The sequence below is a fragment of the Saccopteryx leptura genome, chromosome 7 (genome assembly GCF_036850995.1).
Source record: "Saccopteryx leptura isolate mSacLep1 chromosome 7, mSacLep1_pri_phased_curated, whole genome shotgun sequence".
NCBI classification, from domain to species: domain Eukaryota; kingdom Metazoa; phylum Chordata; class Mammalia; order Chiroptera; family Emballonuridae; genus Saccopteryx; species Saccopteryx leptura.
In genome coordinates, this window is record NC_089509.1 from 911,770 (window position 1) to 934,105 (window position 22,336).

The 22,336-nt window shown below is 43.5% G+C and overlaps 1 protein-coding gene across 4 annotated transcripts in view; it reads right to left on the reverse strand.

Moving 5' to 3' along the window:
* The window catches only part of SAP130 (Sin3A associated protein 130), a 122,587-nt gene that overhangs the window by 36,992 nt on the left and 63,259 nt on the right, over positions 1 to 22,336 (reverse strand). For 3 of the 4 annotated variants that reach the window (XM_066345942.1, XM_066345940.1, XM_066345941.1), the window contains exons 14-18: positions 21,856 to 22,030; positions 19,135 to 19,239; positions 8,696 to 9,054; positions 5,459 to 5,707; positions 5,157 to 5,282 (exon numbers count right to left, since the gene is read on the reverse strand). In XM_066345942.1, the coding sequence (XP_066202039.1) occupies positions 5,157 to 5,282; positions 5,459 to 5,707; positions 8,696 to 9,054; positions 19,135 to 19,239; positions 21,856 to 22,030 (1,014 nt within the window). The remainder of the gene's footprint in view (positions 1 to 5,156; positions 5,283 to 5,458; positions 5,708 to 8,695; positions 9,055 to 19,134; positions 19,240 to 21,855; positions 22,031 to 22,336) is intronic. The other variant, XM_066345943.1, reaches the window with a different exon arrangement.

The window sequence follows — 22,336 nt, forward strand, 5'->3', positions numbered from 1 at the left end:
TATTTTAAGGTCAATTTAAAAAAATTTAAAAGGGGGTAGTCATATCCTGGAATTCCTATGGGTCTAACATATCATGCTTTTTACTTAAAAAAAATTTAAATTTCTTTTGAATGCTGATGAACAGGAGACACCAAATCTTTTTCTCCTGCAAACTACTACCTTCTTTATTTGATCCAGCTAATAACACTGTTTTGTCTTTTTCCAAATAGCTCCAGATATATGGAAAAGATTTATATAGGCGGATGGGGATTCTCAAACCCCTGAGCGAGATCTTCTGAGCATGGCTTTTAAGATACCAAGAGGCAGAAAAAGCCCAATAGAGATCAGGGGAACTACCAGCTTTTAGGATACACCCTTAAAGGCTCCAATGCCCCAAAGGGGTCTCATAGGATGCCATCTGGGTCCTGCTTCAATAGTGGAAAGGAAGGTCATTGAGCTAAAGCCTGCCAGGCTTACATGCCTTTGTTGTGAGGAAACAGAGACACTGGAAGGTAGGCTTCCTCCTCGCTCCTCTAAGGGAGAGTTCAGTCTCTTCCAGCCCTGCTCCAGCCACCTATGACCTAACCTTGCCCAGAATGCTGGGATTTGCCACGGAAGGCTGAAGGTGCCCAGGGCCGTCGGCCCCATCTACAACGCTGTGGACGAGCCTAGGGTATTTCTTCCAAGAAGCAGGTAAACTGATCTCATTTGCACAAGGGCCACTTAACTATGTCTTGCCTGAATAGTCAGGTTTTTTATTCTTCCCTCGAAGATCTCTGTTGTGGGTGTTGATAGTCCTATTTTCTGCTGCTTTATTTAATATATAGTGTTTCCTTTATTCCTCCTACCTCAATGCCCCACTCATATTTCAGGCTGGGACCTACTCCTAATTTAGAGCTCCTTTTGCCAACTTTGATTATGAACCTACCTTTGCCATCCAGCTTAGTGTATCCCAAGGTTCTCTTTACCAAGCCACAGTCACAGAGCTCCAGGGAAAAGCAACCTGGTCTCATCTCTCCAGGCAGAGGAGAACAGAAGCTCCATATCCACACATGCTGCAGATGGCATTTCCAGTCTACCTAAATCATTACCAGCCAGAAGCAGCGGTCACTGGGACTTGGTTGTGAGCTGCAAAGTATAGAATTGTGACAATTCCAGTGCCATGCGGACTTTTCCTGGACTCCTGCTCCTTGTGACAGCTCCTAACAGACTGAGCTGGGGTTGGGTTGCATTTTTCAGGGGTTTGGCATGGTGTTGGGGCCAACTTGGACTTGGTGAACATGTTAAGGACACTACTCTTTTATGGAATCTTGCTGTATTGGCCAAGAGTTTGCTTAAAGACTTTAATCACTGTAAAAAAAAAAAAAAGAATAGAAGACTAGATAAAGAATATGTGGCACATATACACCATGGTATACTATTCAGCCATAAAAAGTGATGACATCGGATCACTTACAAGAAAATGGTGGGATCTTGATAACATTATACGAGGTGAAATAAGTAAATCAGAAAAAAACAAGAACTGCAGGATTCCATACATTGGTGGGACATAAAAACGAGACTAAGAGACATGGACAAGAGTGTGGTGGTTACGGGGGGTGGGGGGAGGGAAGGAGGGAGGGGGAAGGGGAGGGGTACAAAGAAAACTAGATAGAAGGTGATGGAGGACAATCTGACTTTGGGTGATGGGTATGCAACAGAATTGAATGACAAGATAACCTGGACATGTTTTCTTTAAATATATGTACACTGATTTATTGATGTCACCCCATTAAAATAAAAATTTATTTATAAAAAAAATAACAAAAAAAGCACAGGATGATAGTATTTCACTTATATCTTTCAAACAGGTGATTTTCCATTGTGAATTTTTTTTGTCTGTTATGATTTTTTATAAAAATGACCGTATCCATAGAAGTAATTAAAATAAAGATAATAATTGGAGTTTTTCTATATAAAAAAAAAAATTATCTTGACATTTCCTCTTTGACCCATTACTTAGAATCTGTGTGTTGTGTAATTCCATATAGGAAGGTTTTTGTTTCTAATTTGATTCCATTAATGAAAATGAAGATATGCTATGTCAGTGGTTTTCAACCTGTTCACATTTGGGGACCAGTGAAAATAGAATTATTTCGGGGAGCACTAAGGCAGAGATCACCCTGAGCATATGTGAATGTGACTAAGATCACTGGGGCTACAATTCTCATACAACATGAGGGTGGTTAACTCGCAGACTGGCTGTTGAAGAACTCTTTGCTCTGTGTGATTTTAATTCTATTAAATCTGTTTGCTTTCTGACCCAGGACACTATCTTCACATATTCTGTGCACACTTAAGAGAATATTTATATTCTGCTGTTGTTCAAATCCTGTATAAATTATAAATGTTCATTAGACATTGGCTTGTGGTTTGTCAAGTACTTTTAAAAAAAATTTATTCATTTTTTGAGAGAGGGGGAGAGGCGGGAGGAAGAAGGAGGGGGAAAGAGGGAGAGGGAGGGAGAAGGAAGTAAAGGGAGGAACCAGAAGGAAAAGGGAGGGAGAAGGAGAGAGAAAAGGGGGGGGGAGAACAGGAAGTACCAACTCCCATATGTGCCTTGACCAGGCAAGCCCAGGGTTTCAAACCGGTGACCTTAGTGTTCTAGGTCAACTCTCTATCCACTGCACCACGAAAGGTCAGGCCGGTCAAGTACTTCTATCAGCTGCTGAGAATGGGGTGTTGAAGTTCTTACTGCCACTGAACATGTGCCTATTTCTCCTCTTACTGTTTTTGTTTCATATATCCTGCAGTTCTTGGGTTTTGTCCCTACATTTTTAAAATAGTACACAATGCTCTTCTTTGTCTTTTGTAATTTTCTTTCCTCTGAAGTCTACACTTATTTGATATTAACATAGTTACTCTTGCTTTTTAAAATTTCTGCATCGCACATATTTCTCCATTTGTCACTGTATGTGAAGTGAGTTTCTTACAGGCATTATATAGGTGGATCTTTTTCCCCCATCAACTCTGCTATCCTGCATTCTCACTGGTATGTTCAGAACACTCACATTCAAGTAGTGACTGATACTAAAGTTAAGTGTGCCACATTATTATCTGTTTTCTGTGCTTCTTGATACTGTTTCTCTTTCCTTTCTGTGAATCACCTGACCATTTTTTACTATTCTATCTTGATTTATTTACATCAATATAATTTTAAAGCTTAGGAAAAGTAGTTCAACTAAAGCTTAACAGTCAAGAGACTTGGCACAAAGATGATTAATATGTACATATTCAAATAGAAGACTGAAGGAAGAATCATGAATATTTTTTGCTGTCAAATTACTTTCCTTGACACAGTTAAGAAGAGTGAATCCTGGTAAATAGTAAGAATCTTTTAGTATGGCTTAAACCAGGGGTCCCCAAATTTTTTACATAGGGGGCCAGTTCTCTGTCCCTCAGACCGTTGGAGGGCCGGAGTATAAAAAAAACTATGAACAAATTCCTATGCACACTGCACATACCTTATTTTTAAGTAAAAAAACAAAACAGGAACAAATACAATATTTAAAATAAAGAACAAGTAAATTTAAATCAACAAACTGACCAGTATTTCAATGGGAACTATGCTCCTCTCACTGACCACGAATGAAACAGGTGCCCCTTCCAGAAGTGCGGTGGGGGCCGGATAAATGGCCTCAGGGGGCCGCATGTGGCCCGCGGGCCGTAGTTTGGGGACCCCTGGCTTAAACCGTTACCAGGGAAGCCTTTAAACGCTCTGCTGCCATGCTAAGGAACTCCTGTGGCATGAAGAGACGCTCAGGGGTCTGTGTCCTGCCACCACCAAAGGCAGCCTTTTCTCCTTCTCTGACCCCTGAGAGTCCTGCCCTCTTTTCAAACCTTGGGGACAATCGTGAAAAAGAAAAGCTGGGACGTGCTATATCCCTTAGTACCTCCATTCAGAGCCTCAACTGTTAGGACCCTCTTCCCTGCTCACAGATATTAGTTAGTATCACCCAATGCTGACTTATGTCGAGGCTACAAGGAAATCCTCAGAGAACTTTTACCAGGAGAATTTACATGGGGGAGTGAGAAATGCGGGCAACTCTCTGAAAACTTAAACTTCTTTGTGCAATGGTTCTATTTGAGATCAATGACACATAAAGTCTATCAGTATAAATACTTATGAATTACTACCAGCCATTTTCATTACATATGGGCTTATCAAAATGTCATTCTTAAGTTCAAAAGCAACACCCTGGCCAGATAGCTCAGTTCGTTGGACCATCAACCCAAAGTGTACATGTAGGTTGCCGGTTCGATCTCCGGTCAGGGCATATACAGGAACAGATCAAGACACCTCTTTCCTCCCTCTCTTATGAAAATCAATTTTAAAAATAATTATAAAAAAAGTTTGTTTGACCAGGCAGTGGCGCAATGGATAGAGCGTCAGATGGGACACAGAGGACCCAGGTTCAAAACCCTGAGGTCACCAGTTCGAGCATGGGCTCATCTGGCTTGAAGCACAAGGTCACTGGCTTGAGCAAGGGGTTACTTGCTCTGCTATAGTCCCCCCCTCCTGGTCAAGGCACATATGAGAAAGCAATCAATGAACAACGAAAGTGCTGCAATGAAGAATTAATGCTTTTCAACTCTCTCCCTTCCTGTCTGTCCCTCTCTGCTCTGTCACACACAAAAAAAGTTCAATAACAGAAATATTTAATGAGGGTTGGTCCTAGACCATTATAAGAGTTACACATGTTAAATAAACAGTGGTCTTTTGGAAAACAAAACTTCCTGGGGCTTATGATGGATACACATCTGAGCATCCTAGGAACTACTATGGACTGAGTCAAAATAATCTAGTATAGCTCTGTACACAAGTGTTCTGGGGCGAAGGAGGTCATCCACTACTATTTGCAGAGCTGATTAACACATGAATTTTACTAAACACAATGTTGTCACTTATTCATTAGACTGGGTTTCCACTGAAGTACACAAAGCTTTCTCAGGTCAAAGATAATTTTCCAAATTTTATATTGAAATGTATATTTTGCCTAAGATAAACAATAAAGTTTCAAGATTTGAAAACAAAAGCTTAAAAAGTTTTAGAAACTGAAAAACTGTGACTATAATATAGGCAAGTGAAAGACCCATTTTTCATGCACGAACACTGGATATTTCTGGGAGAAGCTGACCTTTGACCCGCACATCACTATATCGCTGAAAATGGTGGTAAGCAGCTTTCCAGGGATTTCGGTAGTGACGGAGCAAAGTAATGGGAGGCCTTGGACGCACTGGGACATACCTCACTCCTTCTTCATCTGCTCAAAGGGGAAGAAAAAGGAGACATTCAATAGCTTATTATATATTTACAACCATCCTCAAGGCACAACTCCAGTACGTAAGCCATAGTGAAACCTGACTGTAAGCAGCCTCTGGGCCTGATCCTTGGCTCAGTGAGAAAGCTTCACACGACACCAGTCACTATGACCATTACCAATATACTCCTTGGGAGGAGACTTGCGCTTCTCAGCCTTCACCAGAAGACTCTTGGCAGTGGACTTTTCATCATCAGTGCTGTTTGTCTCCATCATGTCCCCTTCTTCTGTGGAAATCACGTGCTGTTGCTTTCTGGGCTTTTTCCTTGGGGAGGCACCAGGAGGCAGGTCACTCGTAGGCATGGACAGGTTGTTAGCCAGCAGCGCAAGAGATGGTGACATAGTGCTGGCTGCCAGTGGAGGAACAGCTGTCACAGGAAAAAGGACACCATGAGTATGAGAACCCAGACATACAGAAGGGAAAGCTTCACCTGTTCCTACCAATGAGACGAGGAAGAAGGAAAGAGAAACATTAAGTTTCTTCTGTGCCTGACACTGTGCTAAGCACTACCTGTGGCAAAGGCTGCCACCTGCTTCCTAACATGCCACATTCCACCTTCCTGAGCATAAGGACCCCACTTTTAGGTGGGCATGTTGCCACTTAGCTGAAACTTCTAGCCTTCCTGGCAGTTAGGTGTGGCCACATGACATAAAAACAGAAGTTTTTGTAACACTTCTAAGAAGTTACCTTAAAAGAAAGAAGGGTCTGGCCTGTGGTGGCGCAGTGGATAAACCTTTGGCCTGGAATGCCAAGGTTGCCGGTTTGAAACCTTGGGCTTCCCTGGTCAAGGCACATACAGCAAGCAAGCAATGAACAACTAACATGAAGCAACTATGAGTTGTTACTTCCCATTCCATGCTCCCATTTCTCTTTTGTCTATAAAATCAATAAAGTATTAAAATAAAAAAAGAAGAAAGAAGGCATGGCCCTCCATTTCTCATCTTTGCATTGTCATAGCTAGAGTTCTAGCTAGCAGCTATTGTGAATCAAGAACACCAGGGGCCTGACCAGGTGGTGGCGCAGTGGATAAAGCATCGGACTGGGACGTGGAGGGCCCAGGTTTGAGACCCTGAGGTCGCCAGTTTGAGCGCAGGCTCATTGGGTTTGAGCAAGGCTCACCAGCTTAGACTCAAAGTCGCTGGCTCGAGCAAGGGGTCACTTAGTCTGCTGTAGCACCCGGTCAAGGCACATATGAGAAATCAATCAATGAACAACTAAGGAGCCACAATGAATAATTGATGTTTCTCATCTCTCTCCCTTCCTGACTTTCTGTCCCTATCTGTCCCTCTCACTGACTCTCTCTGCCTCTGCCACACACACACACAAAAAGAACACCAGGGTCAGATTCTAGGGGTGGTAGGAGCTCACATCTCTAGTGATCCTGTGGAGTTTGTGCCCCGTCTCCAGACTGCCTCAGGATTTGCTCCAAGGCAGACAAAACCCTATACGTTTAAGCCCTATTTTTCAAGACTTTGAGCATTAATTCCTAGAAGTTATTAAATTGTATAATCTTAAAAAAATCTGTAGTAGTACTAGTATGCATTATTTTATCATCCCCAATTTAAAGATGAGAGCATAAAGCACAGATCATGCCAGTCCATTGTGGCAGAGCTGGGAGCCGGCAGAGGCTTTCTGGCTGTGAGCTCATGCTCTGCAGTGCCCACAGTGCATCTGCACTGCCTCCATGTAAATGGGGCACAGTGTGGAGGGAACGCTGATTTGGGCTTGTATGGATTATAAGTCTCGGGATGCACAAATCATGACAGAATCTCACCTCAACTCTTCCATTCACTCCACTGTATCCTTTGCCACCCTCTTCCTCCTCTACTGCAACCCCACTCTCAATAGGCACACCTGAAACACTGCCATCACGTCTCCATCTAGCTAGCATCTGCTTCTCCACTACCTTTCCAGGTCCCTCCTCTCAGTCACCAGTCCCCAACAGCCTGCAGTCCCACTGGGAACTCTTATCCACTCATCCTATTGTTTGTTTGCTATCACCTCTCCAATCACTGGTATTACTTCTATCATCAATTTTGTTTACTCTATTCATTGTTACTGCTCTTGCTTCACTGTAGTCACTTCGGTTAAATCCAGCTCTCCTGCAGTCTGTACCTATGCAACTGAAGGTCGTAGAGGAAGCTACAAAGCAATGCTGACTGGTCTGTCACCATGCTCATGAACCTCCAGTGGGCTTTTATTGCTATGGGACCAGTCTGCTGCTAAGTCCATTCACTCTCCACATGATCATTATTTCACCCGTCTGCTCCCTCACACCTCTAGGACCTCCTTTTTCCAGCCTGAGTCTCAGCTGATGTACCTCTTCTTCACCAGCACTGAGATCACGCATTTCTTTTCTCACTGTGCTTTCAGCAGGCACCTATCTTCATGTGCACAGCAGCCTTCTCCATCTTTTTATTTTTTTTGGTATTTTCCTGAAGCTGGAAACGGGGAGAGACAGACAGACTCCCACATGCGCCCGACCGGGATCCACCCGGCACGCCCACCAGGGGCGATGCTCTGCCCCTCCGGAACCACTTTAGCGCCTGGGGCAGAGGCCAAGGAGCCATCCCCCAGCGCCCGGGCCATCTTTGCTCCAATGGAGCCTCGGCTGCGGGAGGGGAAGAGAGAGACAGAGAGGCAGGAGGGGGGGGTGGAGAAGCAAATGGGCGCTTCTCCTGTGTGCCCTGGCCGGGAATCGAACCTGGGTCCCCCACACGTCAGGCCAACGCTCTACCGCTGAGCCAACCGGCCAGGGCCACCTTCTCCAGCTTAGCTCCTCATGGCTCCAGGATTCTTGCTTGGTTTTCCTGCATCATCAGTTCTTTCCTCTCACCTGAATCATGCCCATATGAAACTGTGATTTGCCCCATCTTAGAAATAACCTCCTCTGGGCATCATTTCTCTTTAGATACTGCACTTCCTTTTTCCATGCCTTTGCAACAGATTCCTCAAGTCATGTCTGTACCCACTATCTCCAATGCTTCTCTCCAAGCTTTCTCTTGAACCCTCTTCCAATCATACTTCGATTGTACCTTGACCTACTTACATGGTGATAATTTCTTAATGAACACAAAAAACACATACTAAAGGATATATAAATATCCTTGGGGAAATACTTATCTTTTTCATAATTTTGGTAAGAAATAAAATTAATTATAAAACCAGCAAAATGGTTTCAATCTTCAAAAGGAGCTTCTATTTATTAAAAATCGTAAAAAATAAAATGCAAATTTAAAATGGGAATGGAGTCAGCAGCATTCTTGGCTGAGGGTAACCCAAATTTAGACTTGGAGAAGTTAGGAAAAGGGGAAGAAGCACCTGCCAATAAAGAATATTCCGTGAATAAACTTACCAGAAACTGGCCTCATGATGTCCATTGGCTCCACCTCTTCTTTAACCTTTACCTCAGGTACAGGAGGGCCCAACAGAGAGGAGGGGTTGCCACCCACAGCTGCTGATGGCAGAGGGGCAGCAGCAATGGTTGTGATGGGTGGGGTAATGGGCACTGCTCCGGGAATGGCTGAGAGGGTGACCGCAGGCTGTGACGGGGGGCTGGCTGCTGCAATCACGGCTGGAATGGTTGGTGGAGGCTGCTGCGCGGTGGGAGGGACTGTAATGGTGGGCTGGTCATTATTTTGACTGGACACAGTCTCCATGGACACAGTGACTGGAGTGGCCATTGATACATGGATTTCTGACTTAGGTTTGGCACTGAAACACAAAAGCAAAAATAATGTAGCAAACAACAGAGTACTTCCTTAACTTGCAACATCTCAGAGAATGAATATTTGTCCAACTCCTTTTGTAAAACACACAGCAAAACTAAAAGAAATAAAATAAAAAGCCGAACTTTAAAGTTTTAAAAGAACTTACAGTTAAAAAAAATCCTCTCCTTGCCCCATCCACCATGTTGTTATAGGCAGTAATAGAATTTAGAAATCCAAGCACATTTTAAAGAAATCAAAGTCATGTCATCAAAAAACAACAAAAAAAAATTTTCATTATGTTGTGCATTTTCCTCCCAGAATTCCTTAATGCATGTTATCTTACAAGGTTTTTGGATTAATTACAATTGTATTCATACTTCTATGTGTAGGTTCTTTATACCCATTTTTATAAAACAGGAAACTCATATACACAGCAATGATACAAAAGAATATAAATTTAAAATAATTTCTCTCTCCCTGACCGGTAGTGGCACAGTGGATAAGAATGCTGACCTGCAAAGGTGGGATACCAGGTTTGAAACCCCCAGGTTGCAGGTTTGAGAAAGGGGTCACTGGTTCAGCTGGAACCTGCCCCCCACCAGTCAAGACACATAGGAGAAAGTAATCAATGAACAACTAAGTGGCTCTCTGTCTGCCTGTCTCCCTCTCATACACACACAAAAAAAATTCCCTTCACTTCACAAAACCCAGCCATTTAACCATCAACTCTTACAATTTTCCAGCATCTTTTACCAGAAATACTTCAAGCATCTAAAGTAGCTACAAATAAAGTATTTAAAAGTATATGTCCTGCCTGAACAGGCGGTGGCGCAGTGGACAGAGCGTCGGACTGGGATGCTGAGGACCCAGGTTCGAGACCCTGAGGTCACCAGCTTGAGCGCGGGCTCATCTGGTTTGAGCTCACCAGCTTGGACTCAAGGTCTCTGGCTCAAGCGAGGGGGGTTCCTCGGTCTGCTGAACGCCCGTGGTCAAGGCACATATGAGAAAGCAATCAATGAACAACTAAGATGTCGCAGTGTGCAACGAAAAACTAATGACTGATGCTTCTCATCTCTCCGTTCCTGTCTGTCTGTCCCTGTCTATCCCTCACTCTGACTCTCTGTCTCTGTAAAAAAAAAAGAAAAAAGAAAAAAGTGTATGTCCTAGTTTTTCAGTTTTATAAATACAATTCATTTATATCATTACAAATTCTTTATATACATTATTTTTCACTATAGCTGTTCATTGGATGGTGTCGTATGTGCTGGGCAAGCTCAGGGTGTCAAACAGGTGACCTCAATGTTCCAGGTTGGTACCCCATCCACTGTGGGCCAGGCCATAAACATTATTTTTTTTTTTACCTTTTTTTTTTTTTTTTTCACTTTTCTGAAGCTGGAAACGGGGAGAGACAGTCAGACAGACTCCCGCATGCGCCCGACCGGGATCCACCCGGCACGCCCACCATGGGGCGACGCTCTGCCCATCAGGGGGCGATGCTCTGCCCATCCTGGGCGTCGCCATATTGCGACCAGAGCCACTCTAGCGCCTGGGGCAGAGGCCACAGAGCCATCCCCAGCGCCCGGGCCATCTTTGCTCCAATGGAGCCTTGGCTGCGGGAGGGGAAGAGAGAGACAGAGAGGAAAGTGCGGCGGAGGGGTGGAGAAGCAAATGGGCGCCTCTCCTGTGTGCCCTGGCCAGGAATCGAACCCGGGTCCTCCGCACGCTAGGCCGACGCTCTACCGCTGAGCCAACCGGCCAGGGCCATAAACATTATTTTTAAGTAAAATATTTCACTTAACAGCCACAAAGGTTTGCTTACGTATATTACTACTGCTGAAAATTCAGGATATCAACAGGAAACAGTACCTCTTAAGTTCAAGGCCAAAAACAATCGGACTTCCACAGGCAAAAAATTCAACATTGACCTAAACTTCACACCATATACAAAATACAACAAGGGGCTAAGTTTAAATGTGAAACTATAAAACTTACATAAAAAAATACAAAAGAAAACCTAAATTTAGGGGAAAGAGTTCTTAAACATGATACCAAAAGCACACTCCATAATAGGAAAAAAACTGATAAATGGAGCCTCACCAAAGTAAATAACTTCTGCTTTGCTAAAGACCATTTCAAGAGGCTGGAAACAAGAGGTATAGATCGAAAGAAAATACATAGAAAATATATGTGACAGATGTACTATAGGACCATGATGCTGAGTAAAATCAGCCAATCACAAAAAGACAAATACTGTGTGGCTCCACTCATACAACCATAGCCAGAGTTCCTGAAAAAGAAAGTGGAATAACAGTAGTCAGAGTTACTGAAAAAGAAAGTAGAATGGTGTTTCCTAGGAGGGAAAATAAGGAATTGTGGAATAACGAGCAGAGCTGCAGAGTGTTTTTTTAAAAAAATATTTGATTTTTTTTAGAGAAAGGAGAGAGACAGAGAGAGAAAAGGGGGTGGGAGGAGGAGCAGGAAGCATCAATTCATAGCAGTTGCTTCCAATATGTGTCTTGACTGGATGAACCCAGGGTTTTGAACCAGCAACCTCAGCATTCAAGGTCAGTGCTTTCTCCACTGCACTACCACAGGTCAAGCGGGCTGCAGTTTTTTGTAAGATAACAAAGATCTGGAGATTGCTTGTCCAATAGTGTGAACATGCTTAGTAGCATTAAAATGTACATTTAAAAATGGTTAAGATGATAAACAATAACAAAACCCCACCAAAACACATTATCTGAAAAAGAAATTATATCCAACATATATAAAGAACTGTAAACTCAACACTGAGAACACACAATCCCATTAGAAAATGGGCACAGGACATGAATAAAGAAGACACCTTACTAAAGAGAATATTCAGAGAGCAAATTTCCCATTAAAAGATGTACAAGACCATCAGTCATTAGAAGCATGTAAATGAAAACCTCGATTATGCATTACCACACACCTATCAGAATGGTAAAAGTAAAATTTAAAAGCCTTATAACACCAAGTACATGAAAAGGTTTGGAGCAGCTAGATCCACAAAAGGGGATTCTAGTGCTAATTAATGAGTTTATTTAGCAAGGCTGTAGAATATAAGAATCTCATATGTTGCAGGTGAAAATATATTTTTAAGTGAGAGGAGGGGAGATAGACTCCTGTGTGAGCCCTGACCAGGATTCACCTGGCAACCCCCACCTGGGGCTGATGCTCAAATCAACCTAGCTAGCCTGACCAGGTGGTGATGCCGTGGATAGAGCATCAGACTGGGATGTGGAGGACTCAGGTTCGAAACCCCGAGGTCATGGCTTGAGTGTGGGCTCAACTGGCTTGAGCAAGGGTTCACCAGCTTGAGTACGGGTTTGCTGGCTTGAACGTGGGATCACAGACATGACAACATGGTCGCTGACTTGAGCCCAAGGTTGATGGCTTGAGCAAGGGGTCACTCACTCTGTTGTAACCCCCTGGTCAAGGAACATGTGAGAAAGCAATCAATGTACAATTAAGGAGACTAAAGAGCCACAACCCACAATGAAGAATTGATGCTTCTCATCTCTCTCCCTTCCTGTCTCTCTTGCTAAAAAAAAAAAAAAAAAAAAAAAAAGGAAATCTTTTTGATGTAGTCCCATTATTTATTTATTTATTTATTTTGGGGGGCATAAAGACAAGCATAGAGCTGCTCCTGTATGTGCCCTGACAAAGGAATCAAACTGGCAACTTCTGCAGAAGTTCAACTCAGAGTTGGGGCACTTTAGTTGTTCATTGATTGCTTCTCACCTGTGCCTGGGGTGGGGATTGGGGGGACTACAAAAAAAAGAGAGGGAAAGTCAGAGAGGGAGAGGGAGAGACAGAGAGGGAGAGACAGGCAGGAAGGGAGATGAGAAGCATCGATTCTTCGTTGAGGCACCTTAGTTGTTCAATGATTGCTTTCTAATATGTGCCTTGACTAGGGGGCTACAGCAGAGTGAGTGACCCTTAGCTCAAGCCAGCGACCCTGGGCTTCAAACCAGTGACCTTTAGGCTCAAGCTAGCAACCATGTGGTTATGTCTATGTGATCCCATGCTCAAGCCAGCAACTTGGGGGTTTTGAACCTGGGTATTCTGCGTCCCAGTCCTATGCTCTATCCACTGCGCCACTGCCTGGTCAGGCGAAAAGAAGGAAATCTTAACTTTGGCCCTGGTGGGTTAGCTCAGTTGGTTAAGAGCGTCGTCCTGAAATGACAAGACTGTGGGTTCAATCCCTGGTCAGGGCACACATGGGAAGCAACCAACGAATGTACAACTGAGTGTAACAACGAATAAATGTTTCCTTTCCCCCTCCTCTCTCTCTCTCTAAAACAAATGAACACACACACACACAAAAATAAATTAAGCCTTGGCCAGATAGCTTGGTTGACTGGAGCATCATTACGAAGTGCAGAAGTTGCCAGTTTGATTCCTTTGTCAGGGCACATACAGGAACAGCTCTATGCTTGTCTTTACGCCCCCCCAAATAAAAAAAAAAAAAAATGGGACTACATCAAACTAAAAAGCTTCTGCACAGAGAGGAAAACCTTTATTTTTATTTTATGTTCTTTTTTGTATTTTTCTGAAGCTGGAAATGGGGAGAGACAGTCAGACAGACTCCCACATGCGCCCGACCGGGATCCACCCGGCACACCCACCAGGGGCGACGCTCTGCCCACTAGGGGCGATGCTCTGCCGCGACCAGAGCCACTCTAGCGCCTGGAGCAGAGGCCAAGGAGCCATCCCCAGTGCCCGGGCCATCTTTGCTCCAATGGAGCCTTGGCTGCGGGAGGGGAAGAGAGAGACAAAGAGGAAGGAGGGGGAGGGGTGGAGAAGCAAATGGGCGCTTCTCCTATGTGCCCTGGCTGGGAATCGAACCCGGGTCCCCCGCATGCCAGGCCGATGTTCTACCGCTGAGCCAACCGGCCAGGGCCGAAAACCTTTAACAAAAGAGAACCTACTGAATGGGAGAATATAGTCATAAATGATATATGCAGTAAGGGATTAATATCCCAAAAGTATAAGGAACTCATATAACTCAAAAAAATAATCTGAGCAAAAACTGGGCAGAGGATATAAAGAGAAACTTCTTCAAAGAAGACATACAGATGACCAACAGACATATGAAAAGATGCTCAACATTAGTAATCATTAGGGAAATGCACCTCAAAACCAGGACATACACCTGTTGGAATGGCCATTACCAAAGTCAATAAAAAAAATAAGTGTGGGCAAGGGTGTGGAGAAAAGAAAACTCACATGCACTGTTGGTGGGAATGTAAACTGGGATAGCCATTATGGAAAACAATATAGAGATTTCTCAAAAAACCAAAACTAGATCTAGCATATGACCCAACTGTGGGATGGTTGGCAATGGGGGACGGTCACGTGGGGAACCCAGATCCTGGAACTTAGCTAGAACCGCCCACAACCAAGCAAGCCAAAAGAAACTCCCAAAGGTCCTTTGGAAAAAAGCGACAGTCTGCCAACCAGTGATTTCTCCACGTCATATAAGCTTGACCACCCTAGACGGGACCCTTTAAATATCTCTCATGTAAGTCACTCCATGCGACTCCTCTGGCCTCTGTTCCCCAGGACCGGAGGACCTTGTCGGGCAGGATGCGCTGTACTAAATAAATATTTGCTATTTCACACATTGTAGCTACAGCCCCTTCCTTCCTTCTTAGCGAGGAAAAATATCTTACACCAACAATTCTAGTTCTGGGTATTTGAAGGAAAAAGAAACATAAATTTGAAAGCTATATGCACCCTGCCCCCAGTGTCCTTCTGGAGTGTTGCAAGGAGGCCATATGGTCAGTCCAATGGGGTGCAAGGGCTTTGTTTCTGCCTGGACAGAGGGCTCAGACAAGGAGGCGTTCTGCTCTCCTGCTGCTACAAACCCTCCCCACTGAGAACCAGAGTGGCAGGGAGGAATGCTGCTGGCACTGCATCGCTCTGCACTCAGGTCTGTGGTGGTTTTTCTTTTTTATTTTATTTTATATTTTTAAAAATTTTATTTATTCATTCTTTTAGAGAGGAGAGAGAGAGACAGAGAGAGAAAGCAAGGAGAGAGAGACAGAGAGAGAGAAGGGGGGGAGGAGCTGGAAGCATCAACTCCCATATGTGCCTTGACCAGGCAAGCCCAGGGTTTCGAACCAGCGACCTCAGCATTTCCAGGTCGACGCTTTATCCACTGCACCACCACAGGTCAGGCTGGTGGTTTTTCTTGTACACTCTGTCATCCTTTGCCCACTGTACTTTGTCTCCTCTACCAGTCTGTGAGGTGCAAATGTCAGGATGTTTAGTTCAACGCTTCGGCCGGAAATAAAATTCAACTACTTAAAAAAAAGTTCATTATAGCATTATTTAAAATAGCCAAGATAGGAAGTAACCTATGTATCCATCAATAGATGAAAGGATATGGAAGATGTAGTACATATAACAATATTACTCAGAAATAAAAGACTGAAATCCTGCTATTTGCACCAACATGGATGGACCTAAAGGACATTATGCTGAGTGAAATAAGTCAGAGAAAGACAGACACTACACAATTTCAGTTATATGTGGAATTAAAAAAATCAAAACATGAACAAACAACACAAAGAGACCAAACTAAGGGGTGCCAGAGAAGAGGGGGATGGGGGGATGAGTGAGAAGGGGGAAGGGTATACAGGGAAGAATATGTGGTAAGCACACTGTAAGATAGATAAATAGCTAATCACTGCTGCACACCTGAAACTAATATCATATTGTATGGCAGCTACAGTTTAACAAAAAAAAATATATCAGAAGCAGATCCAAACTTAGAAGTATGTCAATTCAACAAGGCAGAGAGGGACTCTCATCCTGCACTCAAAGACACACAACCTGAAGAAGGTACACACTGTGTCAACTACTCTTGAATCACCTTAAGAAAGAAAACATTTTAATTCTCAGTGTCCAATGTTTTGAATTACAATGTACTAAATTAGTTTCACTATTTTTTCATTTCCCTATATATAATTGATAGTATTTTCACAAATCCTTTTGAAACTCAAAATCCCACTTTCCTTCATTGATTAAGATCACTTTGGCCTGACCAGGCGGTGGTGCAGTGGATAGAACATTGGACTGGGACTCAGAGGACCCAGGTTCAAAACCCCAAGGTCAGTGGCTTGAGTGTAGGCTCATAGGCTTAAGTGTTTGCTTGCTGGCTTGAGCCCAAAGGGCGCTGGCTTGAAGCCCAAGGTCACTGGCTTGAGCAAGGGGTTACTCAGTCTGCTATAGCCCCCTGGGCAAGGCACATACGAGAAAACAATCAATGAACAACAAAGGAACCACAACGAACAATTGATGCTTCTCATCTCTCTCCCTTCCTGTCCTGTCTGTCTGTCCCTATCTGTACTTGTCTTTCTCTGTCTCTGTCACACACACAAAAAAACTTTGTACAATTTCGGGTTACATTTTTTTGTGACAGACACAAGGACAGATAGGGACAGACAGACAGGAAGGGAGAGAGATGAGAAGCATCAATTCTTTGTTGGGACACCTTAGTTGTTCATTGATTGTTTTCTCATATGTGCCTTGATGGGGGGGGGGCGCTGCTACAGCAGACCGAGTGACTCCTTGCTCAATACAGCGACCTTGGGCTCAAGCTGGTGAGCCTTGCTCAAACCAGATGAGCCTGCACTCAAGCTGGCGACCTCAGGGTCTTGAACCTGGGTCTTCCGCATCCCAGTCCAATGCTCCATCCACTGCGCAACCGCCTGGTCAGGCCAGGTTACATTTTTAAAAAAAGATTTTATTTATTTTAGAGGGGGGCAAAAAGAGAGAGAGAGAGAAAGAGAGAGAAGGGGGGATGAGCAGGAAGCATCAACTCCTATATGTGCCTTGACTAGGCAAGGCCAGGGTTTCCAACTAGCAACCTCAGTATTCATTTTTTTTAAAACTCCTGCATTACTGAGCAAAGTTATGACTCCAAGTATTTCTATATCAAAGTCTTGGTCCCTGCTCCTTCCTCTGCTGGACACAAAGATTACAGAGTATGTGGCTTACTCCTCCGTGCCCTAAACCTCTGTGGAGATAAGCATTGTATAAGACATCATCTTTCTCCATCACTTTACATTCACTTTACACTGCTTTCTTTTTCTTCCCATGTTTATTATTCCTCTACAGTCACTAGAAAGTAAGCTTAAGAACAGTGAATAGAGCATTGGACTGGGATGCTGAGGACCCAGGTTCGAGACCTCGAGGTCACAGTTTGAGTGCGGGCTCATCTGGTTTGAGCAAAGCTCCCCAGCTTGGACCCAAGGTTGCTGGCTCGAGCAAGGAGTTACTCGATCTGCTGTAGTCCCACAGTCAAGGCACATATGAGAAAGCAATCAATGAACAACTAAGGTGTCGCAACAAAAAACTGATGATTGATGCTTCTCATCTCTCTCCGTTCCTGTATGTCTGTCCCTATCTATCCCTCTCTCTGTAAAAAAAAAAAAAAAAAAAGAGAGAGAACAGATACTTTGTTTTTGTCCCTCTTTTATATCCCTAGACTCTAACATGATACTTGGCACACATTAGGCATTCAGAATTTTTTGAGAGAGAGAGACACACACACACACACAGGAAGGAAGAGAAATGAGAAGCATCAATTCTTCACTGTAGCACCTTAGTTCTTCACTGATTGCTTTCCATATGTGCCTTGATCGGGGGGCTCCAGCTGAGCCAGTGACCTTGGACTCATGTTTATGATCCCATGCTCAAGCCAGGAGGACCCTGTGCTTAAGCTGGATGAACCCACGCTCAAGCCGGTGACCTCACGGTTTCAAACCTGGGTCCTCTGCATCCCAGGCAGACACTCTATCCACTGCCCTACTGACTGGTCAGGCCGTATTTTTTTTTTGAATGAAGTTTTATGACATAGATCTAAATATGTAAACATGGTAAGTTATTTCTGATGTAAGTAAAAAAAGATAAGGAACAGCCTGACCTGTGGTGGCGCAGTGGATAAAGCGTCGACCTGGAAATGCTGAGGTCGCCAGTTCGAAACCCCGGGCTTGCCTGGTCAAGGCACATATGGGAGTTGATACTTCCAGCTCCTCCCCCATTCTCTCTCTCTGTCTCTCTCTCCTATCTCTCCCTCTCTGTCTCTCTGTCTTCCTCTCTCCTCTCTAAAAAAAAAAAAAATGAAAAAAAATAAAAGATAAGGAACAATCAGCAAGATCTTGTTTTCAAGGATCTGTCAATCTACCTATAGGTGTTGAAAAAAATGTGGAAAGGTACTTAAAACTGTTACCAATCAACCATATTCTGGGGAGTGGGGCTCACAAGGTGAGTAAAGAACAGAACAATGATTTTTACATTATAGTTTAAATATTGCTACACTGTCTAACTTTTATTCAGAATAATTTCACTTTTGGAGTTAAGATAAAAAAACAAAAATCATCTATTAACTATTGCTATGATACCATTTATGACAGCAAAAATAACTGGGTGTTTATCAAGACACAGGTTCTCAGTACTTGTGATGAATCATTTCATTTATACATAAGAATCTGATGAGGTAAATGTTATCCACATGCCCATTTCATATTTGAGGCAAATGAGGGTCCAAGAAGTTGAAGAGCATATGCAGGATATGTGGCTGGAACTAGCACATGTGAAATGCACACAAACAAGCTGTGTGAAATGTGTCACACGTACTAGACTCCCTCCTCCCCGGCTGTGTGCAGTTGGAAGCAAGAGTCCTAACAGCCCTGCCTGGCATGTGGAAATCCCGGGTTCGATTCCTGGCCAGGGCACACAGGAGAAGCGCCCGTCTACTTCTTCACCCTTCCCCCTCTCCTTCCTCTCTGTCTCTCCCTTCCCATCCCACAGCCAAGGCTCCACTGGAGTAAAGTTGGTCCAGGCACTGAGGATGGCTCCATGGCCTCCACCTCAGGCGCTAGAATGGCTCCGGTTGTGGTGGAGCAATGCCCCAGATGGGGAGCATCGCCCCCTGGTGGGCATGCCAGGTGGATCCCGGTAGGGTGCATGCAGGAGTCTGTCTGTCTGCTGCCCCCAACTTCTCACTTTGGAAAAATACCAAAAAGAGTAGTAACACGTATGTGCTCACCCTGCAGGCCTAGGGGACCCAGATGTACTCCGCATAGAGCTCTCCACTCGAGGACTAGCCACTTCAGGAGGCTGAGGAGGAATGAGGGTTTTCCGAACTGCAATTCTGAAAAAAGACAAGAGACCAACCTGAAAAACAGCAGTCCGAGGATGTTAAAAGGTAAGAAGTACAAGACATATTTCCTATGCATGTCTATAGCAAAATAAAAGCACTACATTGGCTAAGTATCTTAAATTAATTTTTTTATTTTATCAAAGTAACGTAGGCATGATACTGAAAAAGTCCTATAGTACTAAGATGCTTTTAACAAAACACAGCAGGCCCTTCCTTATCCCTCCCCACTTCCTGCTCATCACTCTCCAGGTAGCAATGACCATGACTCTTCTAGTTGCTCTAACATATCTTATCTTCTTTCTACTTAATATTAAAGTTTAAAGTCATATTAAGTGTTCACAATCATTATTACGTCCATGTATTTATAACCAAACAAGTTTCTAGAAGTCAAGTGAAAAAGTTGATCAAGATAGTTACAGCCTGACCAGGCGGTGGCAAAGTGGATGGAGCATTGGACTGGGATGAGGAGGACCCGGGTTCGAGACCCCGAGGTTGCCAGCTTGAGTGCAGGCTCATCGGGTTTGAGCACAGCTTATCAGCTTGAGCCCAAAGTCGCTGGCTCGAGCAAGGGATTACTCGGTCTGCTGTAGCCCCCGGTCAAGGCACATATGAGAAAGCAATCAATGAACAACTAAAGAATCACAATGAAGAATTGATGTTTCTCATCTCTCTCCCTTCCTATCTGTCCCTGTCTGTCCCTCTCTTTGACTCTGCCTCTGCCACACACACACACAAAAGATAGTTACAGATCAACTTTGCCATGCTATAGAGACCACATGGGGCTCAGGGTGAAAACTAGCCATTGGGTTTATCATGATGTAGAAGTCACAAGTGATCCTGACATGTTTAGTTTTGGCAGAACGGGAGCAAGTGTTAGATGAGTAGGTTGGAGACAAAATGGCCAGAACCAGAATGTATCAGTTACAATGCCCAGAAATCAGTGCATCCAGACACTGACCTTAAGACAGCTAAGGTTACAAAAAGGGTGACCACTAGACATCACATCTCCTGGTAAAAGCCTCAATCACCGACTTGTGAAATACTCTTGAGAAAAAATTTAAAAGTAACTCTAATTTAGCCTTTATGATTCAAGTAACAACTTAAGAGAAAACATGGAGAACAGGTGAACAACACTATGGGGGAAGTGGGTTGAATTGTGTTCCCTGAGAAGATACATCTAAACATCTAAATTCTAATATCTGGCACCGGCGAATATTAAAAAAAGAGGCAGGGGGAGCCTTTGCAAATGTAGTTAAAGATTTTGAGATTGCTCTATATTCAAGGTATGCCCCAAATCCAAAGACTGGTACTTCTATAACAGAGAGAAGAGAGTGAGTTGAGACACAGAGAGAAAACTGCTTGAACACTGGAGTGATGAGTCCGCAATGCAGGGAGGAGCACGAAGGCCTGCCGACAGCTGTCGGAGGCAGGAGGGAGGTACAGTGGGCTCTCCCTGGGAGCATTCAGATGAGCCAGCCTTGTCAACACCTCAACTTCAGACTTCTAGCCATCAGAACTGTGAGAATAGATCTGTTATTCTAACCGCTACATCTGTGGTGATTTGTTAGAGCAGTCCCAGGAAACTAACACAAGGGGGATGCATTCAACAAAATCTAGGGAGAGAAGGGAAAGGAGGGAGAGAGAGGAAGAAATAATGGACCAAAGACCAAGTTTCTTCAACAAATAAATTGTAAGAAAATAAAAAATAAAAAAGATGGAGGAAACCTATATATTAGAAATCTTAAGAGACATATCAACTAACCAAAATGTTTACATCTTATCAGAATACTAGTTCAGATAAATAATATAAAACAAATAAAATCTGTGACATTTGAGAACACTGGAAATATGAACAATGATTAGATATTTGATGATATTAAGGGGTTATTATATATATATTATATATTTTTAGAGAGAAAGAGAGGGACAGAGAGACAGGAAAGGAGAGAAATGAGAAGCATCAATTCATAGCTGAGGCATATTAGTTGTTCATTGATTGCTTTCTCATGTGTGCCTTGATGAGGGGGGGATACATTCCAGTTGAGCCAGTGACCCCTTGCTCAAGCCAGCAACCTCAGGCTTCAAGCCGACAACCTTTGGGCTCAAGTCTATGATCCCACACTCAAGCCAGATGAACCTGTGCTCAAGCCGGCGACCTCAGGGTTTTGAACCTGGGTCCTCAGTGTCTCAGGCTAACATTCCATCCACTGCGCCACTGCCTGGTCAGGCTATATATTTTTTAGTGTGTCTCTCTCAAGAGATACATGCTGAAATATATATAAATGAAACAATGCTTTTTGGAATTTGCTTCAAAATAAAGCAAAACCAACTCTATGACCCACCCTCCAAAAGCAGAATGAACATAAAGGTCTAATCAGATATACCACTATAAACACAGAATGAATGTACATTTATCAAGTGTGCCAGTAAGAACTGGTAATGATGAATGCAATGATGCCCACAGCGGTAAGGGATAAGTGGGTACAAGCACTTGGAAAAACCATTAGAATGATGTATTAGAGATGAACATAGGCATTGCCAATAACCCAGTTCTACCAGTTATACTCAGAACCAGAGGTGTCATTTGGCACTAATGGGTCTACTCACCCATCTGTGGCAGGTTTCTTCCGAAGTATACTGGGCCGAGGGGATGAGCCCTGGGCTGGAGTGTTGGTGCTGGCACTCTGGCTGTGGGTCTGCACCACGGTGGTTGCTGCTGGAGCAGCACTGAATGGGTTGTTAATAGGGTTGGTGACAATTGTGGCTCCATCTGCCAACACCACTGTTGAAGACAGGGAGAAGTCAGGAGAGAACAACGGAGAGAAATAGAAGAAACATCACTAAAATGTCACATAAGACAAATAAAAAGCCAGAATTAGAATATCCATGTTGTGACTATCCAATTTCAAGAAGAAATAGAAATATAATGTTCATGTGCCTAAAAACAGAAGGCAAAGTAGGAGAGGTATTAAATCTATTGCTGTATGGTTCCTAACTATTTTTCTTAGCTTTATAACCATAATTTTTAATAAATGAGGTAAGATGCATAAAGAAATAGTATATACTTCAAGGAACTTCTGATTTTTGC